The 27,427-nt window shown below is 49.0% G+C and overlaps 1 protein-coding gene across 1 annotated transcript in view; it reads right to left on the reverse strand.

Annotated features, from left to right (window-relative positions):
• The window catches only part of RIMS4 (regulating synaptic membrane exocytosis 4), an 82,959-nt gene that overhangs the window by 30,449 nt on the left and 25,083 nt on the right, over positions 1–27,427 (reverse strand). Inside the window, exons 2-4 of the mRNA XM_058287368.1 lie at positions 14,546–14,684; positions 697–809; positions 217–350 (exon numbers count right to left, since the gene is read on the reverse strand). Coding sequence (XP_058143351.1) covers positions 217–350; positions 697–809; positions 14,546–14,684 — 386 coding nt within the window. The remainder of the gene's footprint in view (positions 1–216; positions 351–696; positions 810–14,545; positions 14,685–27,427) is intronic.

Here is a 27,427-nt window from a genome sequence, read left to right on the forward strand (position 1 = left end):
TAGGCAGGAACAGACGGCCCCTGCCCTCCAGGGGCTAGTGCAGAGAGGAAGACTAACAAGGTCAACAGACATCTCCCCTGGGTCCCAAGGACAAATCCTAAACCCTCAGTCCCATGAAAGTCACTAGGGTTAGGACAGAGGTGACCCTCATGGGTGGGCCCAATTTTCCTCTTCCAGACCCAGACACCCCTCTGGATATCCTGCCCCAGCCTCCACCCCCCTCACCAAGGGGAGGGCAGTTCCCATACCTGGCAGTGTCTTTGAGCCTGGCTTGGCCGTCAATCCCCGAGCCTGGATGATGTCTACTTCGAGCTGGCCATTCCGCTCCTGCAAGCCTATCTCCACGTCCCCTGCAAGAAGCACCGAGAGATGAGACCGGGGAATGACTTAGAAGCTCAATCACATTCTGCTTAGAGAAGAACCCCTCTTGCCCTGTTCCCACCCAAAACAAGATCAGAACCAATTTATACACCAAGTGCTCAGGCCCTGCCCAGGGCTTGCCAAGTGTGAACTTGGCTCCAGGCTGGGTGCTCAGAGGGTGCAGCCAAGGCAGAGGGGAGGGAGGCTTACCACCCTCTGGCAGGGAACAGGCCTATGGATTTTGGCTGCTCCACCTGGGTGGGAGGGAGAGGTGCTCCAAGCAGGGCTTCTGGTGGGAGCACCCCCTCCCTGTGGGGCAGGCCTTGAGGCACTCACCCATTGGCGTGGTGGCCAGGGTCTGGCGGCCCACAAACTGCGCTGGCCCCATGCTGCCCAGGAAGTCACTGAACTGGGCATCCGATGCCAGGCAAACTCCCCCGTAGTTAAGGCTGCAAGAAGAAGAGAGAAGCTGAAACGAACCTTACTAAGGGCCAGACCGAGAATTCAGACAACTCTAGTGGTTGGCTCCAGAATGTCCATCATCCCACGATGATTTCTGTCCACATCCATCACTGTACATCATGAGGTTCTGTCTCTCCCTCCTCCCCTCCCTCCTTCTTGGTATTGTAACCACCCTTCAAAAGTCCAGGGCTTAGCTTTTGTGTGCTGTACCATTTTCCTGCCTCTCTTCACTAGAGACATGATGAGTGATTGTAAGAACTGGGGAGATGATTGTTGTCAAGTGCCTGGCTCATGTGGTTTAATGCTTTGATTCAAAGCACGGTCCAGAGCCCAGCAGCAGCAGCACCTGGGAGCTAACTGAAATGCACTCTCACCACTCCCCAGCTGCTGAACCTGAACCTGTACTTGAACGTGACCCTTAGATATATGTTAGCACATGAAAGTGTGAGATGCATCTTTGGACTCTGGGCATTTTTTGTGACTGCTTGGCTGTCCAATATCCACTTTCCTTCCTTCGGTAACAAAAACTCACATTTCCCTTGGGAAGGCCCTTTCCCCACCTGGTCAAGCAGGGCACTCCTTCCCCTTGACCACAGGGATTGGCTCAGATGCGGATGGATGAGTAGCCCAGGCCAGCCAACAAGAATCTGGCCTAGAAGCATTGTTTGAACTATAAGGAGTGAGAAGTTCTCTTTTCTCAGTAGATTTGAACCTGAGATATGGGGCTGAAGTTTCTGGAAGCCATCAACCTAATTAGAGACCAAGTTGTGATGGCACTGTGTGAGCTCCTGGATCAAGCTCCACCTGAAGCAAATTACCTCATCCTTTTTTTTTTTTCAGTTCATAAATCAATAATAATTTTTAAAAAGTGCCAGTTTTAGTGTTTTTTCCTTCCCTTCACCTCTCAGAGCCTCCCTCTCCCATCTCTAAAATGGGGATAATGATGTTCCCATCTCCTAGGTCTGCTGTGAGTGTTAAATGAGATAGGACTCTCAGTACCAAGCTTGATGTACTCCTGTTTGTATGAAGCGCAAAGCACTCCCAATCCATTCTCACTGATCTCCACCACACCCCCAGGAGGCCGGTTGTTAACTTTTATCACCTTATTCAGATAAGGAAGCTAAGGTTCAAAGAGATATGTGACCACAATTATGTTACTATTCCAAATACCATTGATTGTACACTTTGTATAAATCATGTGCTTTATTAATATGTATCAATAAAATGGATTTGTTTTAAAAAAAAGAGATGTGTGACTTGCCTAACGCTGCAGCACTCACAAGGGCAGAACTAGTACTTGAACATGATACTTCAAATGCCAAGTCCAAGTGTGCTTCCAGCTGTGCATGTGCCAAGAGTTAAGTCAATCGTTAACACGTGCATCCTGTGTGCCAGGTGTCCCAGTGGCGGCCAAGGAGCCCGTGGAGTTGAAGAGGGCACTGCCTTGCTTCATTCACTGCCCCAAGATGGGAGCCCATGGACCCCTCCATGTGTTTCCCATGTGGGGAACCTGATGGGATCTCAACCCTGAGGCAAGAGGGATCTCAACCCTGAGCCTCCGAGGGAGGTAAGGATTCTGGTTCCATCTCTGCCTGGGTGCCCCTTTCTGCTTCCAAACTGACCTACTGTTCCACCTTTCCCCGAGTTCTTCAGACACAATTCAACAATGGCCCTCCCAGGACCACCCCCCACCCCAGCCCTGCAAGAAAGACCCATCTGAGATCTGATGGCAGCATTTACTGCTATACCAGGCTACTGCCTGATTCAAGAGCACCTCTGAATACACAATTTCAAGCAGGCTGTTAAGGGAGACAAGATCATAGGTACAAAAAAAAATTATTTTTCTGGGCAAATGTGGTTCAAAATAAACGAAAGACTATATAATGAGGGAGAGGGACAGCCAGTCTACCAATCCACTGCAGGTTGTGGGAACCAGGGGCAGTCAGTAGAGAGAGGGCTACAGTGGCCCAGAATGGGCCAGACAGGGAGGATTTGAATCGGGGGACAAAGGATACACAGGGTCAGCAGTCAAGGGTAGAGGAAGACGGCTTAGTACGGTTGGGGCACAACACAGGCAAACATTGGTGGTGGGACCCAGCAGGTGCACAGAGTATGGTGGAAAGCCAGGGCTGATTCAGGAGGGGCGTGAAGGGCAGGATGAGTTTGGGGCTGATGATGTTCGCTCTGGGCAAAGAGAGAATCTGGCTTCCACCCTCCTTAGAGCGAGCTCTGAACCATGAACCCTTCCACTGTCTCTTCCTCCGATAAAGCGAGCCTTGCCCTTTATGTCCAACGATGGTGGCAGTGTTGATTTCAGCAGCTTTCACCAAGGTGTCCCATTTCATTCATCTGGTAAACATGGAGGGCCTACTAAGTGCTAGCACTTGCCTTGGCTCTGGGGCTACAGGAGCAAACAAAACAAAGGCCTGTCCTCCTGATCTTCCAGTGTGGTGGCGCCCGTACAATAGCTCGACTGAAGCAGGTGTGGTCTGATGTAGTTGACACACCCGAACACCCAGGCTCAGAGAGGTAAAGCCACTTGCCTAGAATCACACAGGGAAAGGGTGGGAGAGGCAGGATTTTAACGGGGTCTGCCTGGTTGGGGAAGACGCCTTTTAGAAGGCAGGTCTGCATTTCTGAGTGTGGCAGACTACATGACCACCTCCTCCTCCTGGACAGAGCCTTGTAACTAGGTGTGGCCAATGGTACGTGGGCTGAAGTGATGCAGGCCAGTTCCAGCCTTCCCACGAAAACCTCCCACAGGCGAGCTTCCTCTTCTCTCCTCCCCGTGTCTCCAGCAGAGGGTTTGGAGGCCCTAAGGGATGGTGAAGCCTCAAGAAAGGGGCCCAAAGACCAGAAAGACCTGCAATGAAGTCTGCATGAGCAAGAAATCAACTTCTTTGCAAAAGAGTCATTGAAATTAAAGGTTACCGGAATTGGCTTTACCTAACCAAACTAACACAGTGACTCTGTTCCCTGACCAGAGCTGATGGATCTAGAAATAGACACCAGACCCAAGCTCAGCCAAGGAGAGAATCCTAGAGACTGAAAGTCACTAGTGCTGAGCCAAGGCCTGCTCTAGCAAAGAGTCCATCAATTCTACTAGCTACCCAGTCGTACCTTCAACCAGGTGCGATTGCCCAGTGTCTTTCCAATAGTCTGATGTTATCAGCAGTCAGTACAGGATAACAACTTGCCACTTTAGCCAAATGTCTTCCATTTTCATGATTTCCTATGACCCTCTGCCTCCTTTTCCCCATTCAGGCACTAGCCAGCATGCTCCACATCCCCCGCAGGGACGACCCAGTAGGATGCAGAGAACAAGAGTCAGATTCTTTGTTTCTGAGTTTCAGATTTACGAAGAAAAAGACTTAGAAGACACACGCTGGACCAGGCTTTACTAAGCACCCCCAGCCTGGGGGTGGGTGCAGAAGGAGGAGAGCTGAGATGCTGGAGTCTCCCCGAGGAGGATGCCCTGTGTGCTGGCAGTGGAGATGGTGAGGGATGACAGAAGGCCCCAGGTAGATCTGGGTGTCCAAAAACCGAGGGGACTTGTGCCCGCCCTTCTTATTGGTTGGGGCCCAGAAAGTGCATGATGCCTGTAGAAATGGCTGCACAGGGGCCATATCAAGTGAACCTAGGAGGGTCTTGAGGCTCCGCGTGTCCCTCCACACCCCGGAGAGGAGGTATGTTCCCAGTGCGCCCACAAGAGGGGCAGATCCAAGGAAGCCCTGTGGTCTGGACCAAGGCCTGTGGGAAACAATGATCAAGGAGCAGGCGACAGTAAGGCTGTTCCAGAAGACACTGGTGTGATGGATGATTGAGGACCACACACTCCCCCTAATGTCTTACAACAAAATAACAACAGCTAACGTTTATTGAACACTAACCACCCCTACATTCAGCTGGTACACCAGGCACCAAGGTGGCTTACAGTCAGCAGCCATTTGATTCTCTTATTCAACAAACGCCTACTGACCACCTGCTAGGTACCGGCACTGCTCTGACACTTGAGATGTATCAGTGAACAAGACCATCAATGATTCCTCAAGGAGCTTCCATTCCAACGGAGGGAGACACTAATAAACAATTAATATCATAAATCAAAATATAGACTTGAGAAGGTGGTAAATGCTACAGGAAAAAAAAAAAGAGTATTAGAGTAAGGGGCTCCGGCATGGGGTGCAGGAGGCAATCTTCGATAGGGCCATCGGTGCCCAAGCTCTGGCCTTCTTATTTAATGCTTCAAAACTGTGCCCCTCGCACTATTCTGAGAAGTTGATATGGACTCTTTCTTTCTACATCAGCTTTCCAACATAATGTGGCTCTTGGGGAAAATCCCGAACCAAGTGAGACTCAGTTTCCAGCATATGGAGGAAAAACGGGAACTTGATATAGATTAGTCGAAAACAATGCTGTGTGCCAGGCAACATCCCAAAAGCTCCACATAGTCATTCATTTTAGCCTTCCAACGACCCCATGAGGTTATACTATTCCTGGTCTCGTTTTACAGCTTAGCTGAGAGCTTAAGGAACTTGCCCGAGTCATGGTGCTAGGATGTAGGATGTGACCCCCACCCCCACTTCTGCACAACTGAGGCTGGGTACTCGAACTCCTGCCACTTGGTCTAGGGCTAAGCTCTTACTCTCTGGCACCAGAGCACATTCAGCGCACTCAGAGCAGGCTGGAAGTCCCTGATGGCTCACGCTCCCAGAGCAGCCCCTGCCGATGACAAACTAGAAGCTGTCCTCAGCGGGACACTTGGGATTATGTCCAGTAGTCTCCTGGAATGTCTCAGCAGGACTGCCCTCCAGTCACCCACACTGGTGACAGGCTGGATAGCGCACTCTTGACTCGCTCCCTAACCCATCTCATTCCCACTCCTGTACTGGCGTTTCCTGGGATCACCTTCCAAATAGTCTACCCTGGTCAGGGTTCGCTTCTGGAAGAACCCAAACCAAGACAGCTGGAAGAGTACTAATTGAACCCCACCAGCCAGGCTTTAAAATAACAAACAATTCAGTGACACCATTATAGAAAATGAGTGGACAAAATAAAGTTACGTATCTGGGATGGGGACCGAAATGTGTACCCACTATCCTTGCAAATCCGAGACGCTTCATCAACAGCACTGAGGCTAAGCCCAGACCCCCTCTCGGCTGGAGGCAGAGCCTTTCCTCCACACCCCATCTCCTGTTTCTGTGCCCCCTCCTGGCCCTCCAGGGGCCGGGCTCCACTGTGAAGGAGAACCTGGGCTTCCAAAGCCTGGGGTACGGCAGCGCCGGCGGGGTACAAGGCGCTGAAGGAGCCAGCCTCCCAGGCACCAGCGAGCCTGAAATTGAAAGTTTCCTCCAACATCGTTGTTGTCTGTTCCTCAGTTGCCGGTGGGATTGTGAGCAGACAATAGGGAACTGGCAGGCCTGGTAATTAGCGGTAATTGTTTATAATATCTGGGCGGCTGCCTGATTTCCCATCCCAGGGTGCCTCGCACGCTGCCAAGGAACCAGGCTGATGCCCCAGAAACCCTTAGCAGGTTAGCACGTCCTCCAGGGCGGGCATGGAGGAAGGAAGAATAAAGGGGAAGCAAGTCCCTCCCTGCTGGGCAGAGGTCCAACTGCCTTGGAGCCCCCACCCATCTTGGGATCGACCCTGGCGTAGGAAAAAAAGCGAAGGATACTTAGAAAAACCTGGACTGACTCCTGGCTGGCCACCTGCTTGCTGCCTGACCTCCGGCCAGTTCCTAGCACCTCTGCACTGCCAGCAAGTTTCTTATCTGAAAAGGGGAGATTACATCTACCTCACAGATGCGGCTCCGCAGTTAAACTGGCCACTGCCTGTTCTGCATCTGTTTTTATGTTTTGAAATATCTTGTGTTCACAGGATCCGTTAGGAAAGGAATAAGAAAACGTTAACTTAGTTATTGAGTGCACATACATGCTACTGCTTAGAACCAGTGCTTGGCAGTATGTCCCGTATGCAGTAGGCACTCAATAACTGTTCGCTGCTGAGCACCCTGCAGCTGGCCTCAGGCTGGGGAAGGCAGTAATATAGTGGCTAAGACTGGACTTCGGCAAAATCAAGCTTCTTTAACCTCTCTGAGCTGCATTTCCTCATGTGCAAAATGGGAATAAATGGTAATTACCTTGCTGAGTTGTTGGGGAGAGAGTCAGTGAGAAGCAGCCAAGGTGCTTAGCACAGGGCCTAGCATGCGAGTAGCTGCTGAAGGAATAAAGGGATGAAATACCACGGCCTCCTGGTCCCTGCAGTCCAGCCTGGGCGAGTCTCCTCTCCCTCCTCTCGGCGTTTTCACGGCCTTTCTGATTCCAGAGCTGTTAGGAAGCGCGGCATCTGGATGCCTGAGACCATGCCCAGGCCATCCGGGGGCCTGCAGCAGCTGGTTCCTCCAGGGGCCGTGTGCCATCCGGCGGGGCAGAGGCCCAAGAGGATCAGGACCCACGTCTGCTGGTCTTTTATTTTGGGCTAATGGTGAAATGAGATTTCCTGTGTTTCAGATCTTATTAGTTTTGTTTGTGGAGCTGAAACCCATTCATCTTTAATTAACCTTTGAGCTTGGTTGGGCCCCTGGATTTTCCATGTCCTCAGTGTTAAAGAAGTAATTGGGTTACTCTGGGGTTTAACTCCATTTTGTTTTCCAGATGGATCACCTTTCTCAATTGCATCCATAATGACCAGTCCTCCTGGTCATTATGGGCTAGGTGGTTCTGAACGGTTTTGCTGGTTTATGGGCTCTCTGCCCATCCAGCCATTTATCACCTCACTCATCTCCATCCATCTATCCACCTCCCCGTTGACATGCTGAGCCTGTAATACAGTCAGTTCTGCTATAACAAAAAAAATATACATTCCTAAAAATCACCAGGCCCTGCAAACTCTTGTAATAGAAAATCACAGAGCTTATGGGGACAGGGGTTAGAAGTACAACACTCAAAAACACTGTCAGGGACACATGAAAAGCAAAAAAAACAATAAACATGGTACATTACCTTGAAAGAGACCTCAAGTTTGATGTGGAAGTGGGCATCAGAAGGGCCGCAGCCTGTGAGTTAGTGAAGTGGGGGGGAGGTCGGAGACGGGAGGGAGGGGGAGCACAGGTGTGGATGTGTGGCTGGTAAGCTGTGACCAGCGGAGGGAACCGGGGGGTGTCTGAGGGCTGGGCGGGTCACCTCCAACCTGGTTTACTTCCTCATGGAGGAAATCACGGAGATTCGTGCTCAAACTGATTCCTAATGCTTCAATCGTGTTGGAACAAATCTGTGTTTTCAAAACAAGTGGAGCAGAACTGACTGAGTGCTGGGATATGGTGGGCCGAGCAGTCCTGCCCTGCTTCTCGAGCATCCGAGACAGTTCTGAACCTGCCCCGCTCCAGACAGCATGGTTCCCGGGCCTGAGGCCAGGAATTTCATCTTTTTTATTTTTCAAAAACTCCTCATGAACCAGGCACTGAAAGGACTAAGTACCTTATCAATATGAACTCATCTCGTCCACCTGACAACTCTGAGAGTGACGTACTTACTAAAGTCATTTTGTGGAGAGGGAAACAGGGGCATAAAAACGTTAAGGAAACCAACCAAGATGACTCTGCTAGTAAGTGGCAGCCCTGGGATTTGAACCCCAGGAGCCCGGCCAGGGCTCACATTCTTAATTGCCCTGCTGTGTGCTATGCCTGAGGGTCCTGAGGGGACCTCAGGCTGCCCCGAGCACAGCACAGGCATATGCAGCCCCAGTTCTGGGGTCAGGAGGGCCTGGATTTGAACCCTGACCCCACAGTCACTAGATGTGGAAACACATGCTTCACCTCCCAGACCCTCGGCTTCCTTTTTGGTAAAGCAGGAATAAATAACAATAGGATCACCCTCAGTGCTACCAAATTAAATGAGAGACCCTTCTTAGAACACAGTCTGCTTTGTTTATACTAGTGCTTTAAACAAAACAAATCCCCTTGTCTTCCAGCCCATGGCCACATCCAGTCCTGGTTTTATCCAACAGGCTCGATGACTCCTACAAGCAGAGGTGGTGAAGGGCACTCCTCGGTGATTAGGGAAGCAGCCTTGGCAGGAGGGTGGCCCTGAGCCTGGGGTGCAGTGCCTCTGCCATCAGCCACCAGGGCTGTGGGCACAGTGACCCAGACACCCGGGGAGCTGGATGCCAATGACCCAGATGCCTCGGGACAACGAGGAGCAGAGGGAAGGAGCAGGAGGTGCCCTGAGAACCTGCTTTGAGACCTGCAGGTTTGCAGAGAGGATGCCAGGGTGCTGGATTCGGGGTGATGAACAGACCGGGGAGGCGAGGGAAGGGGTGGAAGGCTTCCATGCCTCCGTTCTTATACACCTGCCGATCATTCGTTAAAATGTGCAGAGCAGACGGGGGACCAGGCCCATGCTGGGCAGGCCCGGAGCTCAGAATTTAGTGGGACAGACATACACACACTCGACAATTAGGACGAAGAGTGGAGGGTGCTGAGGTGGGAGGCACAGGGGGTGAGGAAGCTGCTGCTCCCGCTTGGAGGGGTGGCACTCTGGGCAGGCTTCCCAGGGGCGCTGGTTCCCGGAGGACTGGCTGCACCATGCCAGTCCATTCCCCCTTTCCATGCCCAGGGCAGGCTCTGCTAGCCAACCTCAACACTCCGGCCAAGCCTAGACTTGGCTCCAGAATCCTTCTCAACACAGCACTCCAGGGAGCCACTCTCAACTAACCGGAGTTGGCGCACGAGGTAACGCTTACGTGCCAGCACTTAGCTGAGAGCTGCAGAAGGAATGAATCGGGGGTGAAGAGGGAGTCGGGGTAGGGATGGGAGCCCCAGGTTGAGGGAGCGTAAGAGGTTCGGGATGGTGGTGTGGGGGCCTCAGGGAGGCTGGCAGAGCCAGAGGAAGCACACACTGAGTAGCAGACAACGGAGTTTAGACCAAAGGAGACCTGCAAGTGTCCAGGCAAGAGCGATGGTGGCATTGACCAGGAGGCGGGGATGCAGAGAACTGGATGGACCTAATTAAGGGTAAAGCAGGTGGAGCCCAGTTATGGAGCAGATAAGGGGTGTGAGAAAGGGAGAGCCACCCGGGAGAAGGCCCAGGTTTCCGGCTTGGGCAGCTGGGAGATGGTGGTGCTGTGTCCTCAGACAGCTCAGCAGGTGCTGCCGGCACCCCCCACATCCCGTAGAGTAGGGGTTCTTAGCCACGGGTCCATGGACTCGAAAGATTTCAGGGGGTCAGTGAGCTTGAACTGAAAGTTCAAAAAAACATTATTCTTGTGGGGACGTGTTGGTGTGGGTGTGATATATTTATTAAATATTACACAGCATAGTGTGGACCTAGTAAGGGGTCCATGGTTTTCCCCTGACTGGCAAAGGGGTCTGTGGAACAAAAAAGGTTAAGAACCCCTGTCCTAGACCTCTCGCCAGGTCAGTGCTCACTGACTCCTACTGCCTGCCCAGTCAGTCCTTCGCCTAACTTATTCTGGCCCCTGAGAATCTCTGCGGCCTCCGAGGCCACTTTGCCATGGGAAGAGGAGGACAATTAACTGGGAGGAACCAGCAACCAGCACTGACAAGAGCCGGAACATAAATACCCCAGCTGCTCACCTCCGGGGGGACCCTCAGGCGTGTGTTCCACACCGGCTCAGGGTGTCTCACCAGGATTGAGCTCGGGTTGCCCATGGAGGTAGCCAGCTTCGAGGGCCTTTTATGGGATGCCTCCCCTGCCCTGGCTCACTTATCTGCCCCTCGGCACTGTTTTCTAGAATCATCTCCCAAAGGAACTACTTGAACTCAAGTCCTGGCCTCAGGTCTGGTTCCGGGTGAGCCAGGGAACATCTCCGGGTTGGGGTGGGGGGGCCTGAAGATGTTCTCGCGGCCCCTTCTCAGGGGGCTTGAATTCTCCATCTCCTGCCCTTTGGGTGAGTCCTGCTCTGGTGTGGGTGACCGTGGCCAGGTGCCAAACCCACAGCTGTTTTCCTCCCATCCTTAGTGTACAGAACCTCAGAAACAGGCTCAGGGCAAGAAAGCGCTTTCCCAAGCCCAGAGGATGAACCATGACTGGCCCAACATGCCGAGGCCTGCGGAACAGAAAGATGGAGGATTAACATCAAGCCACCAGACCAGCCCTGGAAGTGTCTACCTCCAGAAGTCTGATAAATGCAATCATTAAATAAGAGAAAGAGCAGCATGTAATAGGTAAGGGCAGAATTTAAACGCCTGGATGAGAATTCCCGCGTGGCCACCGCCTAGCTACGTGTCCCTGGGTGGGTTGCTTGACCTCTCTTTGCTTCCATTTCCTTGTCTGTAAAATGGGGATAACAACAGCTGCTCCATCATCAGGTCACTGTGAGGATGAAATGAGTCATTGTAAGTCAAAGCACTCAGCTCCGTTCCTGCCCACACAAAGTGTTCTTGTGTCATTACTACCACAACACTAGAGCTGCTCTCCTTAACATGCACACAAACCACCTGGGGATCTTGGTAAAAAGCAGATGCTGAATCAGTGGGTCTGGGGTGGAGCCTGAGAATCTGCATTTCTGACCGGCTCCCAGGGGGCGCTGCTGCTGCAGGTGTGTGGTCCACATTTTGAATGAGGCCTGGTTCTGGAGCCCAAGGCAGCCTCCATGGGCAGGGGCCCAATCCATTCGCACTCCTTCCCCAGCCCCCGGAGACCTGGATGGGGTCCCATCCACAGCATTCCTCAAGTCCCCGCTACCTGTCGGTGGCAGTGCTCGCCACGCTGCCCATTGCTGGGTCAATGCCTTCGAGTGGAAGCTCTAAAGGGGCAGGGTCTCCGAGGTACCCAGCCCAACTGCCTGGCACACTGGCTGCTCAGTCAGTATTTACTGAAATGGAAAACATGCCCACCTGCAGGAAGGCAGATGCCCAGTGGTCCACCCTACGGCCAGACAGACCCCACAGCGTCAGGCGCCCGCCCGAGCTGCTCGAGCTCGCCGGCTCCCTGAACGCCTCGGCGGGGCTGGCAGATGCCCAGGAGGAGGAGAGGGGGAGGATGGCCGCACCCCTTCCTGCTTCAGAGCCTGGCATCTGGATCCAACCATTTCCCAAAATACCTCCAGAACAAGGAGGAGGCTGACCTGCTCCTCCACCTGCTGCTTCCAGTGTCCCTTTCCCTCCCCAGTGCTGGGCTCTGCCAGGTCTCAGCCCCTCTTCCAAGGGCAAAATCCTCCCCTCTGCTGGCTCGGGCACCCTCTAACCCACCCGATCCTTCCACAGCTGTGCTCAGCACACCCACCCCCAAACCCTTTAGTAATCGAGATCATCACTGCCAACACTTACTCAGTGCTCCCTCGGCTAAGTACCTTCCAGACCTGATAGTATTTGAGTCCCTCACTGAATCATTCAGATGCAAATGGCTGCAAGGAGCCAAATTCCCAACTAGCAGAAGCTTAATCAACAACAAACACTAATAATAGCTGATAATTACAGTGTTGGCTATGGGCTAGACACTGTTTCAAGTGCTTTTATGTATATTAACTCATTTAATCCTCACATCCACCCTATTAGTGGTTTGTCCTATTATTGTCCCCTTTCAATAAATGAAGAAACTGGTCTCAGAGAGGTGAAGTAACTTCCCCAAAGTCACACAGTTCCGAAGAAGAAGCAGAAATGGGGCATGAGCAAGGTCGTCTGAACCTCTCTGTAATGTAAAGACTCTCAATAACTTAAAGCTCATTACAGCAAAAAGGCGTCATCTCATTTGTCCCCCCAACATTCTCCTTTGATGCTCTTAAAGGTGCACAGCGTGGACCAGTCATGTGACCTCTCTGAGCCTTCTCATACCACTCCCTCCCCTTCTGTAAAATGGGAGTATGGGTCTGGCTCCCGTGCTGCCCTCCCCCGAATCTGGTTCTCTCAACCTGCCCATGAGGTCGGCAGGCGGGATGTTTACCAGCCTCCCCCGGCTTTAGCCAAGGGATGTGCCTGAGGCCACCCAGGGGATGAGTGGCAGAGCGGGGACCAGGACCCAAATGTCCTCGGTGCCTGGTCAGGATCCTTCTTCCCTGGCCCTCGCCCTGAGCGCCCATCTCTCAGCAGGGACCCGCTGCCACCCAGATGCTGAGAAGAGCCTCCACCGGGTTTCGCTGCCTTGGCCGCATTTCTCAGGTTAGAGAAGACACCCGCTCCCGTCCCCCCATGCGCCTCTTCTGCTCGCCCACCACCCACCAGAGACCCTCCCTGGGAGGCAGGCGAACGGCAGCATCTGCCAAGGAGGGCTGTTCTTGGTTTAGGGAGGTCTGGGGGCGGTGGGGGAGGCTTTTTGGCCAGCAGAAGCCCCCGGCCGAAAGAAAGGACAGAATGGAAGGAGACAAAAGGGGGGGCTGGAGCTGGAGCCTGCCCTCGGTCAAACCCTGCGGCTGGCACTGCCCAAGAGAACGTTCCGCTGTGATGGAAACACTCTTATTTTCTGCGCTGCCCATTCAGACAGCTGCTGAGCAGGACTGCTAGTGAGCGCCTGAAATGTGGCTAGCACAAATGAGGAACTGAGGTTTTCGTTTTATTTTGATTAACTTATATTTAGGCAGCAGCCACAATGGCTAGGGGTGACTGGACTGGACATCACCTGTCTTTCCCAGCCCTGGTCTCCTTATGAGCAGAGGACGGCCGAGGTTGAAGCGAGGCACTCACTGCCGGGGCACAGCCCCAGCTGCGAGTTAGGACCCCTGGGCTCTAGGCTTGTCCACAGGCTCTAGGACCCTGGGTGGGCTCTCCGAGCGCCCCAGTCACCTGGACAATGAGGGAGTTACTTTAGATCAAGGAGCTTTCTTTGCCGGGGATCCACGGCCGAGTTTTAGGGGAATGTGGGAACTGCCTATAGCTGTAAGAGACGAGCATGTGTGTATGTGTGTAGTGATTTATTGGGGTGTGTGGGGGGAAAGACGGCCACAGCTTTCCCAAAATTCTCAAAGAGGTTGATAATTGCTCCAAAGATGAGAACCCCCCCCCCCCAATCTAGATGAATTCTTCACCCGGGAAGCTTTTTAAAAATGGAGCTCCTGGGCTCCACTCCCAGAGATTCTGACTCAGTCGCCCAGACGCAGGGCCCTGCAATCTGTGTTTTTTTTTAACAAGCTCCCCAGTGATTCTGATGTGCAGCCAAGGGAGAGAAATACAAGCAAGGAGGCAGTCAGTGCTAATGTTTTACGATCTGATATACGTGGAACTATTTTTATCAAGCAATAGTATTTCTTTTTAAAAAATCAACTGGGATTTAAAAGAAAATAATATAGAAGAAACGATGATGATAAAAACCCCTTTCTTTCCTGTGACCCTGGACAAGCCCCTCAGCCCCATTCTCCATTTCTTTACCAGCACTAAAATATAGCACTTTTCATGTGCCAAGCACTGCACTATGCTCTTTATAAACATTAACCCATTTAATCCTCATAACACCCCATGAGGAAGGTACCATTATCTCATTTTATAGATGAGGAAACTGAGGCATGGAAAAGCAACATGCCCAAGGTCACAGATCTGGCAAGTGGTAGAGACAGGCAGTCGGGCACCAAAGTCTGCTCCTTCCTCTGCCTCGAGCTCTGCGGCTTTCTAAGGATGGGGTGACCCGGGAGGCCTGAGCCGACGCCCTCACTAGCCAGAGGCCAACCCAGGGCTCCTGCAGGGCACTCCTCTGTCCCTCCCACCCTGTGCCCTTGAAGGTCCAGAGAGCCGGGGGGCTCCTGGGCAGGGGGCAGGCGCAGGCCCCACACTCACTTGCCCTCTGAGCCGTAGCTGTTCATGCTGTCCTCAATGGACTCGTGGCTGGCCTGGCGCAGCGTCCGGCTGGGCATCTCCACGGCCAGGCCCGTCTCCGTGCTCCTCTGGATGGCTCCTTTCAGCCTCCGGCTGTCCCCTTCGGGGTGGAGAGGCCAAGGGAGATGGGGAGAGAGACATGGGGTGGGAAGGGGACAGAGAGACCAGTCGTCCGGTTAGCGTTTCAGGAGCTGGTGGCTGCCCAGCCGCAGCCCCCACTCCCCGCCACGACACCTCCTCATACCACAGCCTCACCTACACCTGCCCTCCCAGGACAGTCCTGCCCAGGACCCTGCCCTGCCCTTCACACTCACACACCAGATGCTACTACCTGAGGCGAACTGACAAGTTCATCTGCATGTGCTTCCACCTTTTCCCCTTGAACTCACTTCTCTCCTGCAACCTTCTCCAATGCATCTCTCCTCCTCTTCAGCTACTATTTATTGAGCAATTACTATATGCCATACTCTCTGGCAAAGACTTTACATAGATTTAGACCAGTTTCTCAACCTCAGCAGGATTGGCATTTGGGGCAGGACAATTCTTTGTTGTGATTACAGGATGTCTGATTTTCCTGGCCTCCACCCACCGGATGCCAGCAGCAGACATGCCACCCCCCACTGCTGGGGCAATAAAAAACACCTCTAAATCGGTAAACACATTGTTTGTAAATCTTTGGAAATGAACAGAAATAGTTAAAGCATACCATGGTGTTTATAACTAGCAGTGTACATTACTTGAAGGAAAGCTAAAAAGAGTAACATGGGACTGTATAAGACAGTAAAACATGTTAAACACAAATATGAGGGATATTGCACATATAAGGCTTTTTACAAAATATAAATACAAATATACTAGAAAGAAGGAAAAAGAATAGCAGCTATGTACGGCAGGCAAGGCATAGAGAGACTGAGAGGTGATGAGGTTTGTTTTTTGTTTATTATTATTATTGGAGTTATGAAAAGTGCTCTGGGAATGACTGGGGTGATGAATGCACAAATATGTGATTGCACTGAATACCATTAATTGTACTCTTTGGATGGTTTTATGCTTTATTAATATGTAACAAAATTGATTTGTTAAAAAAAAAAAAACTCCTCTAAATGTTGCCAAAAGTCCCCTAGGTGTATGTGTGTCAAGAATCACTCCTGATTGAGGAATAGTTCCTGAGACCATTGACTCTGAAACCAGATGCCTGGGTTCAAAACCTGGATGTCTTTTCTCACTGGCTGTGTGACTTTGAGCAAATTACTTACCTTCTCTTTGCTTCTGTTTCCTCAACCATAAAACGGGGGCTAGCAATAGGGTTCTTCGGAAGTAAGTGGTCCTTTGCCCTTGCTATTCCCTCCCCTAGAGCTTCCTCTCTGGGACCAAATGTCACCTCATCCAAGACCCTCCCTGACCACTCCCTCCTGCCTCCCGCCACGCTGCCCTGGCACCCTGCTTTGGTTTCCTCCCTGACACTGACCACCACCTGGCACGTTACATACTTTTGGGTGACTGACTAGCTTCCTCCACGTAGAAGGTAAACTGATGAGGACACGGGACTCTGCACTGTTCCTGTTGAAGCCCCATCACCTAAAACAGGGGCTGGCACATTTGTAGGTACTCAGTAACTGCTGGATGAACGGATGTCTGGACAAATGAGTTAACAGGTGTAAAAGCCTGAGAACGGTCCTAATGTTCACAGCCACCCATGAGGTGGATTCTACAATTCTCCCCAAAACACTCACAGAGAGGTTAAGTGACCAGCCCATGCCTGCACAGTTACTAAGGGGGGAAGCTGGGATTTGAACGTGGGCAGCTCTCTCCACTCCATGTTCACTGCCTAGCTATTCAGGATAGCTTGATGTCTCCAGCCCCCGCCCCCTCATAGGACTGTGGGTTTGCTAGAGGTGGGGACTAGATCTTTGGTGCTTCATTAGTGTTTGCTGACTGGCCCACTGGGGAACAGCAGCCCCACCAGAACCCCATCATCCAGCTCCCTCGGGGTAGGCTTGCCAAGAGACCAGGAGGCGGGTCGGTGTGGCAGGAGGCCTCCCGTCGGCCTGATCCCAGCCTCCTGCCTGCTCAACTCACCGTGGTGTCTCCTTCCAGACTTCAGAGTAGTGTGTGCGCACGCACACACACGCGGAGACAGACACCCTGTGTGTGTGCTTCTCAGAGAGTGTGCGCCCACGTTCTGTCTTCTACATGTGTCTGTGTTATTCACACACACACGGACGCCCACACATACCCAGGAAACCGCGTGCACACACACACACAGGCAGAGGAGTATGCTTACAAAGAGAAAGAGTGTGTCCGTGTACGTTTGCCTGTCCACGTGTGCGTGTTTCCATACGTCTCCATACACCTATCCCTGCATGTTTCTGAGGCTACAAGGTGTGTGTATCTCTGGGGTTTGAAATACACACCCAGAAATAGGCACCAACCCACTCAAGAAAGATCCCAGAGAAACCAGCACTGTTTCTGTGTGCCGCCGGGGGTGTTCCGAACATGTGAGGGACGTGGGGATCCCTGTGCCTGCATTTCGACTTGGTTCCACCGTTTGTTCTCTCCCTAACTTGCATCTGCAGCCTCTCTCTACCGTCACTGTGTTTCTATGGGTATAGTAGGTAGAGATGCTGAGAAAGGTTCAAAAATGCACACCTGTGCGCTCAGAACCCAGAAGCAGACAGAAACCCCCACATGCACACAGAGAGTGGATTTTTACAGGGACAAACACAAACACACCCCCCATCACGGATACAGATCCACACCAAGCACCCTGCACACAGGCTGCACAGCCACCGAGTCCTGTTCTGGAGCCCTTTCCTGGCTCCGCTGCCACCCACCAGGGTCTGACACATTTCCCCCGGAAGAGGGAGGCCCATGGCCTGACAAACAACTCAAATCCCCGCAGGGGCTGAGGAGGAGGCTTGGAGAGGTGTTCTTAGCATCGGCGTGGCATTTACAGCCAGCAAAGCGGTTCACACCCTGTACCCGACTGAGCCTCGCCACAGCCCTGGCTCACCGCCCAGCCTGGGTTGGGGGATCAGATGGCCCAGGGCAGAGTCCCAGCTCTGCAGCTATTAGATGCATGGCCCCAGGCAAGAAAGCCAGCCTCCAGCTCACGGGGTTGTTGAGAGGGTTAAATGATAGAGCACTTACCACAGCAGCTGGCACATGCAGGTGCTCAGCGAAAGGAGCCACAGCCACTGCAATAAGAAAAGACTTCCTAACTCCCCAAATTTGCACTCCCCAACTGTTTTGCTCATGCCATCCCACAGGCATGCCATCTTCCCCACTTTGCCAGCCCTCAATCCGCAACCACCACTGCATCCAACCACAGGAGTGATGTCTACCATCTAACCTCAGCCAGATGACCCTTCCTTTGGTCATCTCTTGCTGGCTGCTCCATATCTTTCCCAACCCATCCTCCATAACCCCATCCAACCAACAGATGACCTTTCTCCCTCTCGCCTAAAAAGATGTGTCCTCCTTATCTTACTCTTTCTCACTTCCAGATTTTGTCATCCTCAGACACTTCAACCTGCCCTGGACCCTCCTCTCCTCTCCGAAAGGAAGGGGTGACCCTTCTCCTGGCCAAGGCCATCCGTCATCTGTTCTCCCCATCTCACCTCCTCCCACCCTCACTGCGACCTCTTTCCACCACTTCTCTCTTGGTCTTGCATCTGCCCCCTTTCTGTCTTCTGGCTCTTCCCACTCTTCCTGCAAGTCTGCTCAAGGCTTCACTTTTTCCACCACCCCCCTTTCACCAACAAACTACTCAAGAGAAGAGCATATTACCACCATCTCACCAACCATGTACTCGCTCATCTCTTGCGATCTGGTTTCCACCCCACCACTCTGTTCACATGGCTTACCAAAACAGTCTCCACTGACTGCTCACGATCGTGAGCAAGGGACTGATCTCAGCCCCTACTCCCTGGAGTATGATGCTTTCATTTACTCAACAAACATTTACTAAGTACCTTCTTATGAACCAGGAAGCCCTCATGAAGACAGAAAACAAACTTCTTCTAAGAGCTGGTCCCCACTAACTCCCTTACTGATAAACACCATCTAAGGGAGACAGGAGAGAAATTTATAACCACTGCTTCTGAACCATCAGGGCCCAGAAATAGACCTTTGTTTGACTTGCTGCAGTAGACAGTGTTGATACTCCATCCAGATGCCTCCAAAGCCCCTTATTTTTTTTTATTTTTTTATTTTTTTGGACTATAGACAAAAGAGAGATTTATTGAGAAGCTCTCCCAATGGAGGGGGTCTGAAGAACAGACTTCAGCCCCCAAATCCCTTTATTTACCATTTCTGTGAGCCCTGAACTGGGTTCCATTTAGTATGCTTTTGCATCCAACAGTCAGTCCCTACCACTTTTTTTTTAGTCCTCTCTTGGGCTACTGGAGCCTGCTCTGCTTTACCCCCACATAGGCAGAGCCAGAAATGTCCTGACCTTTAACCAAAGACTAGAAGGAGCAGGAGAACGAAAGCCCAGCTCCCTTGCCTCACTCAGGTCAGAAAATTCTGAGGCTTAACCCAGGCTCCAGAGTAACCCCGTAGGCGGGGCTGAAGCCGCCCTTGGCAGGATTTGCCTGAGAGCGCAGCCTTGCTTCCTCTCCTTTCTTGTCCTGTTTCTCCCAGTCTCCTCTGGGAGCACTTCCTTCATACATCATCTGCACACAAATCTCATTTCAGGGTCTGCTTTGGAGAAATTCAATCTAAGACACCTGCCCTGGCTGATACTCTAAAAAGGTCAAAGTTCATATTAGCACAGCCTTTGCACAGGCGGTTTCTAGTGTTCTGCTCCATGAAATGTGGTGATAAGGAGGACTGCTGCATGATGAATGCAGGCACGGAACAGGGCATGTCTTCCAAGGTTGTAGCTATGGGGAGCAAGCAGGAGGCACCATTGTCCATGGTTAGCATTTGCAACATTCCATTGTAGAGGCTTGAGTCTGAGTCTGGTACATTTGGATACCAACAGTGAGAATGACCTCAAGGATAGCCACTCCGATGTACAATAAATTGAGTTTGGATCACCCATTTTTGGCTATATACTTGCACTTCCTGTACCCAAAATACAAATGGTGAAACTTGAACTTCCTCAGGCAGGATCCTAAGTTCCTCCTCTCTCAGTATGTGCGAGTCTATGTATGGGGTGGGAGAGAAAAGGAGGGGTATGTGGACAACTTAAGTCCTGCCAGGTGGCAGGAACAACTTGGGGTACTAACACCATGCCCAATGCTGGGGCTAGAACAAGTAAGAATGGCATGGTCCCTCCCTCCATGGAGCTCATAGTTCAGATGATCACACTGATTAACCACAAGTATGTTAAGGCTAACTTGGTCCATCAACTACTTCATCCTTTGAACTACAGTCACTTCAAACTCACTCTTTCCTTAACCTGTGATTTCCTCCCATCTCTCTGACCTTGGCCTTTGTCCTCCCCTGCTGCAGCCCATCCCCACACATCAGGCCCTCACCATTCAGTCCTCAGGTTCTCTTTCTAGACCTATTCCTGGGGTGGTTTCACTGTCCTCCCACAACCTCAGGACCACTGTAAGCAAATGAATCCGACACCCTAATCTCCAGTCCTGAACTTGGTCAAAAGGGAACTTCCAGTCTCATTCTGGCTACTGCCTCTTGATGGTGAGCAGATGCCTTGCAATCAATCTAACCCCAGTTCCTCCAACCAACTCGTTCTGATTTATGTCCTAGAATCCCAATCTTTCCAGCCTCCCAGATGCAGAATCCCCAAGACCTTACGGCCATTCCTCTCCCTCACCAGATGCCACATCTTATAAATAAAGTCTTTGCTCTTTATATCTTTTATAACTGTCCTTTCTTCCATTTTCACAGCTAACCACCCTAATTATTTCAAGTCTAAACTATTTTAACAGCTTTTTAACTGGTCTCCCCGCTTCCAACCCACCCAACAAGCCATTAACAGATTAACTGTCTTAAATTGCCACTTCAGACCAAGATATTACACTCCTACTAATTCATTCTACACAAAGAGTCGCAAAAGTACACAAAGATATGTATGAAGGGGTTCCCCACAGTATTGTTTATGCCAATGACACGCTGGGATTAACTGTCCATCACTAGGAGACCAATTAACTAAATGATAGGTCCACACAATAAAATACTGTGCAATTGTTCAAAAGAATCATCTAGCTCGACATATACCATGACATGGAAAGATTGCCTCAACCTACTGTTAAGTGAAAAAAGCATTTTGCAGAACAGTGTGTAAAACATGATACCATTTTGTAAAGCTACAGAAAGCTGCATACATATGTATACCTTTATCTTTATGCACAGGCATAGAAAAATCTAGAAGAATATTAACCAAACTATTAATGGGGGAATAACTGTAGGGAGAAAGACTGTAAGAGGAGGTGCATAGGGGATCACTTTTTAAAACTATTTATCAAAATATATACACAGAAAAGCACACAAATCTTAAGGTGTATAGCTTGGTAATTTCCACAAACTGAACCCACCCATGTAACCAGCTCCTAGGTCAAGAGAGAACATTACCAGGACCTCAGAAGCCTTGCTCTACTCCCTTCCAGCCCTATCCCACCTCACAAGGGTAACCACTACCCTGGTCTCTAGCACCAGACAATACTTTTGCCTGCTTTTGAACTTCATATAAACAGAAATGGACAGCATGTGCTTTTTTGCATGTCTTCTACTGGTCAATATCATGTTGACTCCATGAGATTCATCCCTTTTGCATGTAGTTGTAGACTGTTTATCATTGCTGCACGGTATTCCACAGTGAGATTATACCACAATTGACTGATCCATTGTACTGCTGATAGCCATGTGATTTTACTTCCAGGGACTATTAGGAATAATGCTGCTAAGATTACTTTAGTGCTTGACTCTTGATGTACATCTGCACCCACGTCTCTTGGGTACATTCTTAGGAGTGGAATTGCTGGGTCATAGGGTAATCATGTGTTCAGCAGACACTGGAAAATGATTTTCCAAAGTGGATGTATCAATTTACACTCTGACCCGCGAACTGGGAGTCAGGAGAGGATTTTTATCTTTCCTTTGTATGTTTGTTGTCTAAAAATTTTATAGTTCAATGTATTAACTCTATAATGCAAAAGAAGGCAAAATACAAATAAATTCACAAATAAATCACAGCTTCAACATGCTATGGTCTTATTTAAAACCTCTGAATGGCTCCCATTCCTTGCACCCTGGCATTCAAGATTCTCCATCACCTGCTCTCCTCTCCATCTTCTACTGGCCTCCCTCACTGTCTCCATACCCTGACCTGGCCGGGCACCTCTCCATTCCATGTATATCCTCAATAACTTCCTCATCCTGGTCTTTCTTTACCTCCCTCCTTTTCTTATCTTCCCTATCAAAATTCGAACCATCCTCCAGAGTTAAGTTTTGAAATAATAACACCTATAATATAGCAGGCACTGTATAGCTCTGTTTCCTCATCTATTTCATAGCGATAACAGTACCAAACTCTCAGAGCTGTTATGTGGATTAAATAATGTTGTTTAATACTGTAATAATATTTAATCCTTAAGACACTGTAGGTGGGTTGTGGCACATAGGAAGCACTAAATAAATAGTAGCTATCACTAATATTATCATCACCAAAATGCCAGATGCTGTGCTGTTTTACATCTGCATCGTCTCATTTAATTCTCACAATAAATGGTGAGATAGGCACTACCCACATTACAGAAGAAAAAAATGAGAATCAACATTAAGTGACTTTTCCAAAGACACACACAGCTTATAATGACAGAGGTGGAATTCAAACCCAAGTCTTTCTGACTCCAATACCCACACCCATGCTTTTAATGAACCACTAGAGTAAACCCAGTAAGCTCTACTACTGAATCCAAATGCCATGTCTTCTGCACAGACTTCCCTGATGAGACTCCCTGTCTTCCTTTAGGTCCCAAGGGGCATTTTATCTTCATCCCTATTATACTGCTATCCCTCTGCACCTTAAAACATAGTTCTCAGTCTACCTGATCGATGTCTACCACATTCATTCCTAACCGACCTCCTTTCAGCACACAGGACAGCGCCTAACATTGCCTGTGTCGCTAGACGTGTTTAATTGAATCAGCTTTAGGATGAGTCCCCTGAAAAACGCAAATTACCCAGTAAAGGAATACTGTTGTTTATGCCTAAGTATGAATGCATTTAATGAACCCTCTTCTCCCCAAAGGAGTGTTCATAAGGAACAGGATAATCAAATGATGATATGATAAACTATAATAGTAGCTACCATTTTTTGTACCTTATTCTGCTCCAGGCACTATTTACAGTGCTTAACCCACCATAATCCCAAGACACAAGTCTGGTTGTCCCAATTTTATAAGGAAACAGGTTCAGAGCAGTTCAGCAACTTGCCAACGTGACACCAGACAGGACAGAGCTACATCTTGAACTCAGGTCCGTGTTAAAGCAAGCCCTATGCTCTAGAGCACTCCAGATCCCCAGGAAAGCAGTGGAGAGAGGGAGAGGAGGCGGAGAACTGCCATTCCCTACTTCAACATTTTACTGAAGATGGGTATGATCCACTTTGTTTTAGCTGAGAGATCTTAAGTAACTTGCTCCAGGTCATTCAGACCAATACATTCACCGAGTAGAGGAGCAACCGAGGCCCAAAGAGGGCAGGAGCTGATGACCAGATTGGTATCACAATTCCCGTCTCCTGACTGCCAACCTCTTGCTTCTTTTCACAGTCAGGAGGCGTTCACAAATATTTCTGGAGCATCTTGAAGAGACAGCACCGTCCAGAGGACAAAAGCATGGACACCCACTGCCCTAGTCCCTTTACGAGTTGTGAGAGCCTGGTCAAGCTTTGTGCCTTATTCTCCTCATGTTCATAAAATGGGGAAAATAATAGTATCTACCTAGATAGGACTGTTATGAGGATTAAATGAGCTAATAATTGTAAAAAGTGCTTGAAACAGGGTCTGAAACATAGTAAGCAACATGTAAGTGTTTGCTCAGTAATTAAATAAAATGTGTCTCCATGTCCCCTTTCGTGACTCAAATTCAGGCCTGCTCTCTATCACTAGGGTCACAGCCTTAGTGCACACTTTTACCTTCTCTTGCCTGGACTACTACAAAGGACAACTAACTCAGAGGCCCAAAACACCTGCTCAGCAGCCAGTCTGGCAATTCAGAATACCCAGGGAACTCAGGTAAAACACAAATTCCTTGTTTCTCTCTTCTGGGTATTACTGTTCCGTAGGTGAAGGCAAGGCCCATGAATCTGTAGTTCTGGAAGATCTCCAGGTACCACAAATGTTCGGTCAGGAGGTACCCACCACCACAGCGTCCCCTTCTACCAGTTCTCCACTCTGCTGCCAGCAGGAGTTTTCTAAAACTCAATCCTAAACATGTTACCTCTTTGACCAGAAACCATCAATGGCACCCCATTGCTTACTGAATAAATTCCAAAGGCCTTAACACACATTGCCTTTCTGACCTGGTCCCAATGGACTTTTCCAGCCTCATTTTTTTCCCTTTTCCCCAATGTGCTCTGCACTCCATTCACAATGAAAAACTCAGGAGAGTATTACCTGTGACCAGCTATCCCCAAATGTCTTAACTATCACCCTGCACATGCAATTCTCAGCATTAGAGTTTCTGGCCTTCTGGAGAAGGTACTTTTTAAACTAATGTTGACTGAAGTATAGTACACGTACCAAAAAGCATACCATTATTTAAGTCTGCAGCTGTAAGCATATAGCTTGATGGATCTTACAGAGTACACTCATCCATGAACCAAGACCCAGATTAAGAAACGGAACATTATCAGCATCTCAGAGCCCTTTGTGCCCACTCATAGAGGAAGCTTTAGCCTGACTTCTTACAGTAGATTGGTTTGCCTATTTTGTACTGTCATATAGATAGGGTCACCCGATGTATATTCTTTAATAAGTGGCTTCTTTCACTCAATATTATGTTTGTGAGGTTCATTCATGCTAATTGTTTCACTGCAGTTAATTCATCCTCATTGCTTTATTGTATTATATTGTGTAAATATATCAAAACTATTTTCAACCATTCTATTGTTGACAAACGTTTGGGAAGTTTCCAATTTGGGGATATTACAAATAGCTCTGCTAAAAAACATTTTCGTATTCATTTTTTGGTGACCCTTTGCACACACTTCCATTGGCTATATATCTAGGAGTGAAACTACTGAGTTGTCAGTTATGCATTTGAAATGCTTTTGAAGTGGGTTACGCATGATGTAGACTGAGAAGGTTAAGACATAGTTTATTCTTCAGCAGGAAGCAATGTTCTAAAGGAAAGGGAATTGTGACCGGAATATTTTGGGAAGAGGAATGGTGTGAAGACAGTTGATTTAATGACTATATGGCTCCCTTTTATATCTCCCAAATTTGATAGCTATTAAGTGAATGTAAAGAGAGCAGATAGCACCCAGTATAGGAAAGGAAGGAGTAAAAAAGGCCTGGAATACCGAAGGAATTCAAGAAAAGCTGGCTATTATTAATTTCCTCAAGGGTCAGCCATCAACTGCTCACTGATACCACCTCCCATAAATTGTCATTATTTAATTGAGGCTAAGACAAAGCTGATTTCTCTATTTCAGCAGCTCTAAGATTACGAAGTAAATGACGACTCATGCCATGTCAGAGTTAAATTCTGACCTCTTTTCTCTATCTTGGCAGTATATAAAAATAAAGTTGTGACTTGCAACAGAAGGCTTCTTAGATGCTGGTAAGTTTGAGAGCCTAGCAGACAGGCTCTGGGAACTGTCCGTGGTGCTGATCTGGCCTCTGAGGAATTGGCCTGTCTGGGGCAGAGATGATCTCAGAACACCAAGGCATGCCCACCCTGTGTTTAAAAAAAAAAAAAATCACCACTCCTTCCCACCTGATTGTTGATGCCCCATCCTCAAAGAATCATCCTTGCATGCAAAGACAGAAACTCCCACTCACTGAGGCAAACCACACACACCCTATGGCAGGAGCCTGGAACACATTTCTTTATTAATTCTCATAGCTATCTTCGAATGTAAGTATTATCTCCATTTTCAGAAGAGAAGTATAGGGTTAAGTAACCTGCCCAAGATGGCAAAGCTGTTAAGGGGGAGCGTGACCTTGGTTCAACTGCAAACCAAAGTAATCTGCCCTTAGGACTTTATACTAGGGGGAGGGGAGATGAATTTCTCAGGCCTTTTCCCAAAATAGGAAGGGGGAAGAGGAGGAGATCATGAAGATATAGTGGTGAAATGGGAGAGAAGAAGTGAGACAAAGGACATGAGAACACTAGAGAGGGAGAGTCTGAAGATTCTGAGATCAACTGGCAATGTATATGGATGAGCTTCATAACTCTAAAGGGTTCTGACCCTAGAAGGAAATGTTATTTTCACTTATCCAATAAAAATAAACATTGAGCTAATTTCGAATGCCAGGCTGTTCTTGGCCTTTGGAATACAAATAAGATATAGTCCTTGTCTTCAACAAGTTTAGAGTACTGAAGCAGGGAGGGGAAAGGAAACAGATAAGCAATATTGTGCACTCAACAAATTCTTATTTATTAAGTGCCTACTCAGTGTCAGGGTCTGTGTTGAAGACTCAGGACACAGAGACTTTGCAGAAGGTCTACCAGAAGAGACACACAAGTAAAAGGGCAATTATAATATAAGGAGTTATAACTACAATGTAGTATAGTTTAAAGGCAGATCTATATGCACAGGGTATTATGAAAGGTGAGGAGGGGTAATACAGCACTTGGGGTAGAGGTAGGGTTTGGGTTGTAAGTAGAATTGTTTCAATACTGAATTATACTTGATAGCAAGTAAAATTTATAATAAGATTTCATTGTAGATAGCAACATTATTTTCTGAGCATTTAAAACCAAAAGCCATAGTGACAAATGGAAAACATGTAGGGAGAAGGCAAAACTGTAGAACCAAAATGTAAACCAAGGATGAAGACTGCTGGACACACGTGGGGGAGGAGGAAGTCCTACACTCAGCAGCGGTGTTCCCGGGAAGGTTATTCACTCCACTTCCCACCAGGGCAGGAAGACTTTCTGGAAAAAGGGCATTTCAGCAATTGTTGGAAGGAAGGTAGTTTATAGCCTCCACAATGGCTGCCTTTCCCTGAGACACTATTCCCTCCAGCACATGAGACAGGCTGAGCAACCTCTGGTAGAAACTGGGTTGTAGGGAAAAGGCAGAGTCCATGGCCCCCATCTGGCACTGGAAAGTTCCACAAACCACATACATTTCAAGATTTCCAGGATTTGCCCCAAACCTATACTACAAATCTGATGTCATGCACATACCAGGTGTTCCATCCACACTGAATTACTCATTCACCAAACAGCCCACATATTTCCGTCTTCTTAAGAACACAGGCTCTGGAGCCAGAATAACTGGGTTAGGAATTTGAAGCACCCCTCTGCCACTTGCTGAATAAAGTAAAAAAAAAAAACACAAAAAAGTCACTGAAACTATCTGAGCCAGAGTTCCTTATAAAATAGGAATTATAGCAGAATTCACTTCACATATTGCTACGATGATTAAATGTATCAGTCAGTTCTCACTAGGTTATGCTATGGTAACAAATGACCCCCCAAATCTCAGTGGTTTACACATAAAGGTTTAGTTCTTGCTGATATTAAATATCCTTTGAGAGTTAGCAGGATTCTACCCCACATATTCTTCTGGGACCCAAGATGAAGTAGGAAGCAATCTCTGGGACATGCTACTCTCATGGCAGAGGGTCAATGACATAACTATGTACAGTGACTGGCACAATAAGATAAAGATGCTTAGGGAATTATAGCCACCAT

The sequence above is a fragment of the Dasypus novemcinctus genome, chromosome 24 (assembly GCF_030445035.2).
Source record: "Dasypus novemcinctus isolate mDasNov1 chromosome 24, mDasNov1.1.hap2, whole genome shotgun sequence".
In the NCBI taxonomy this organism is placed as follows: Eukaryota; Metazoa; Chordata; class Mammalia; order Cingulata; family Dasypodidae; genus Dasypus; species Dasypus novemcinctus.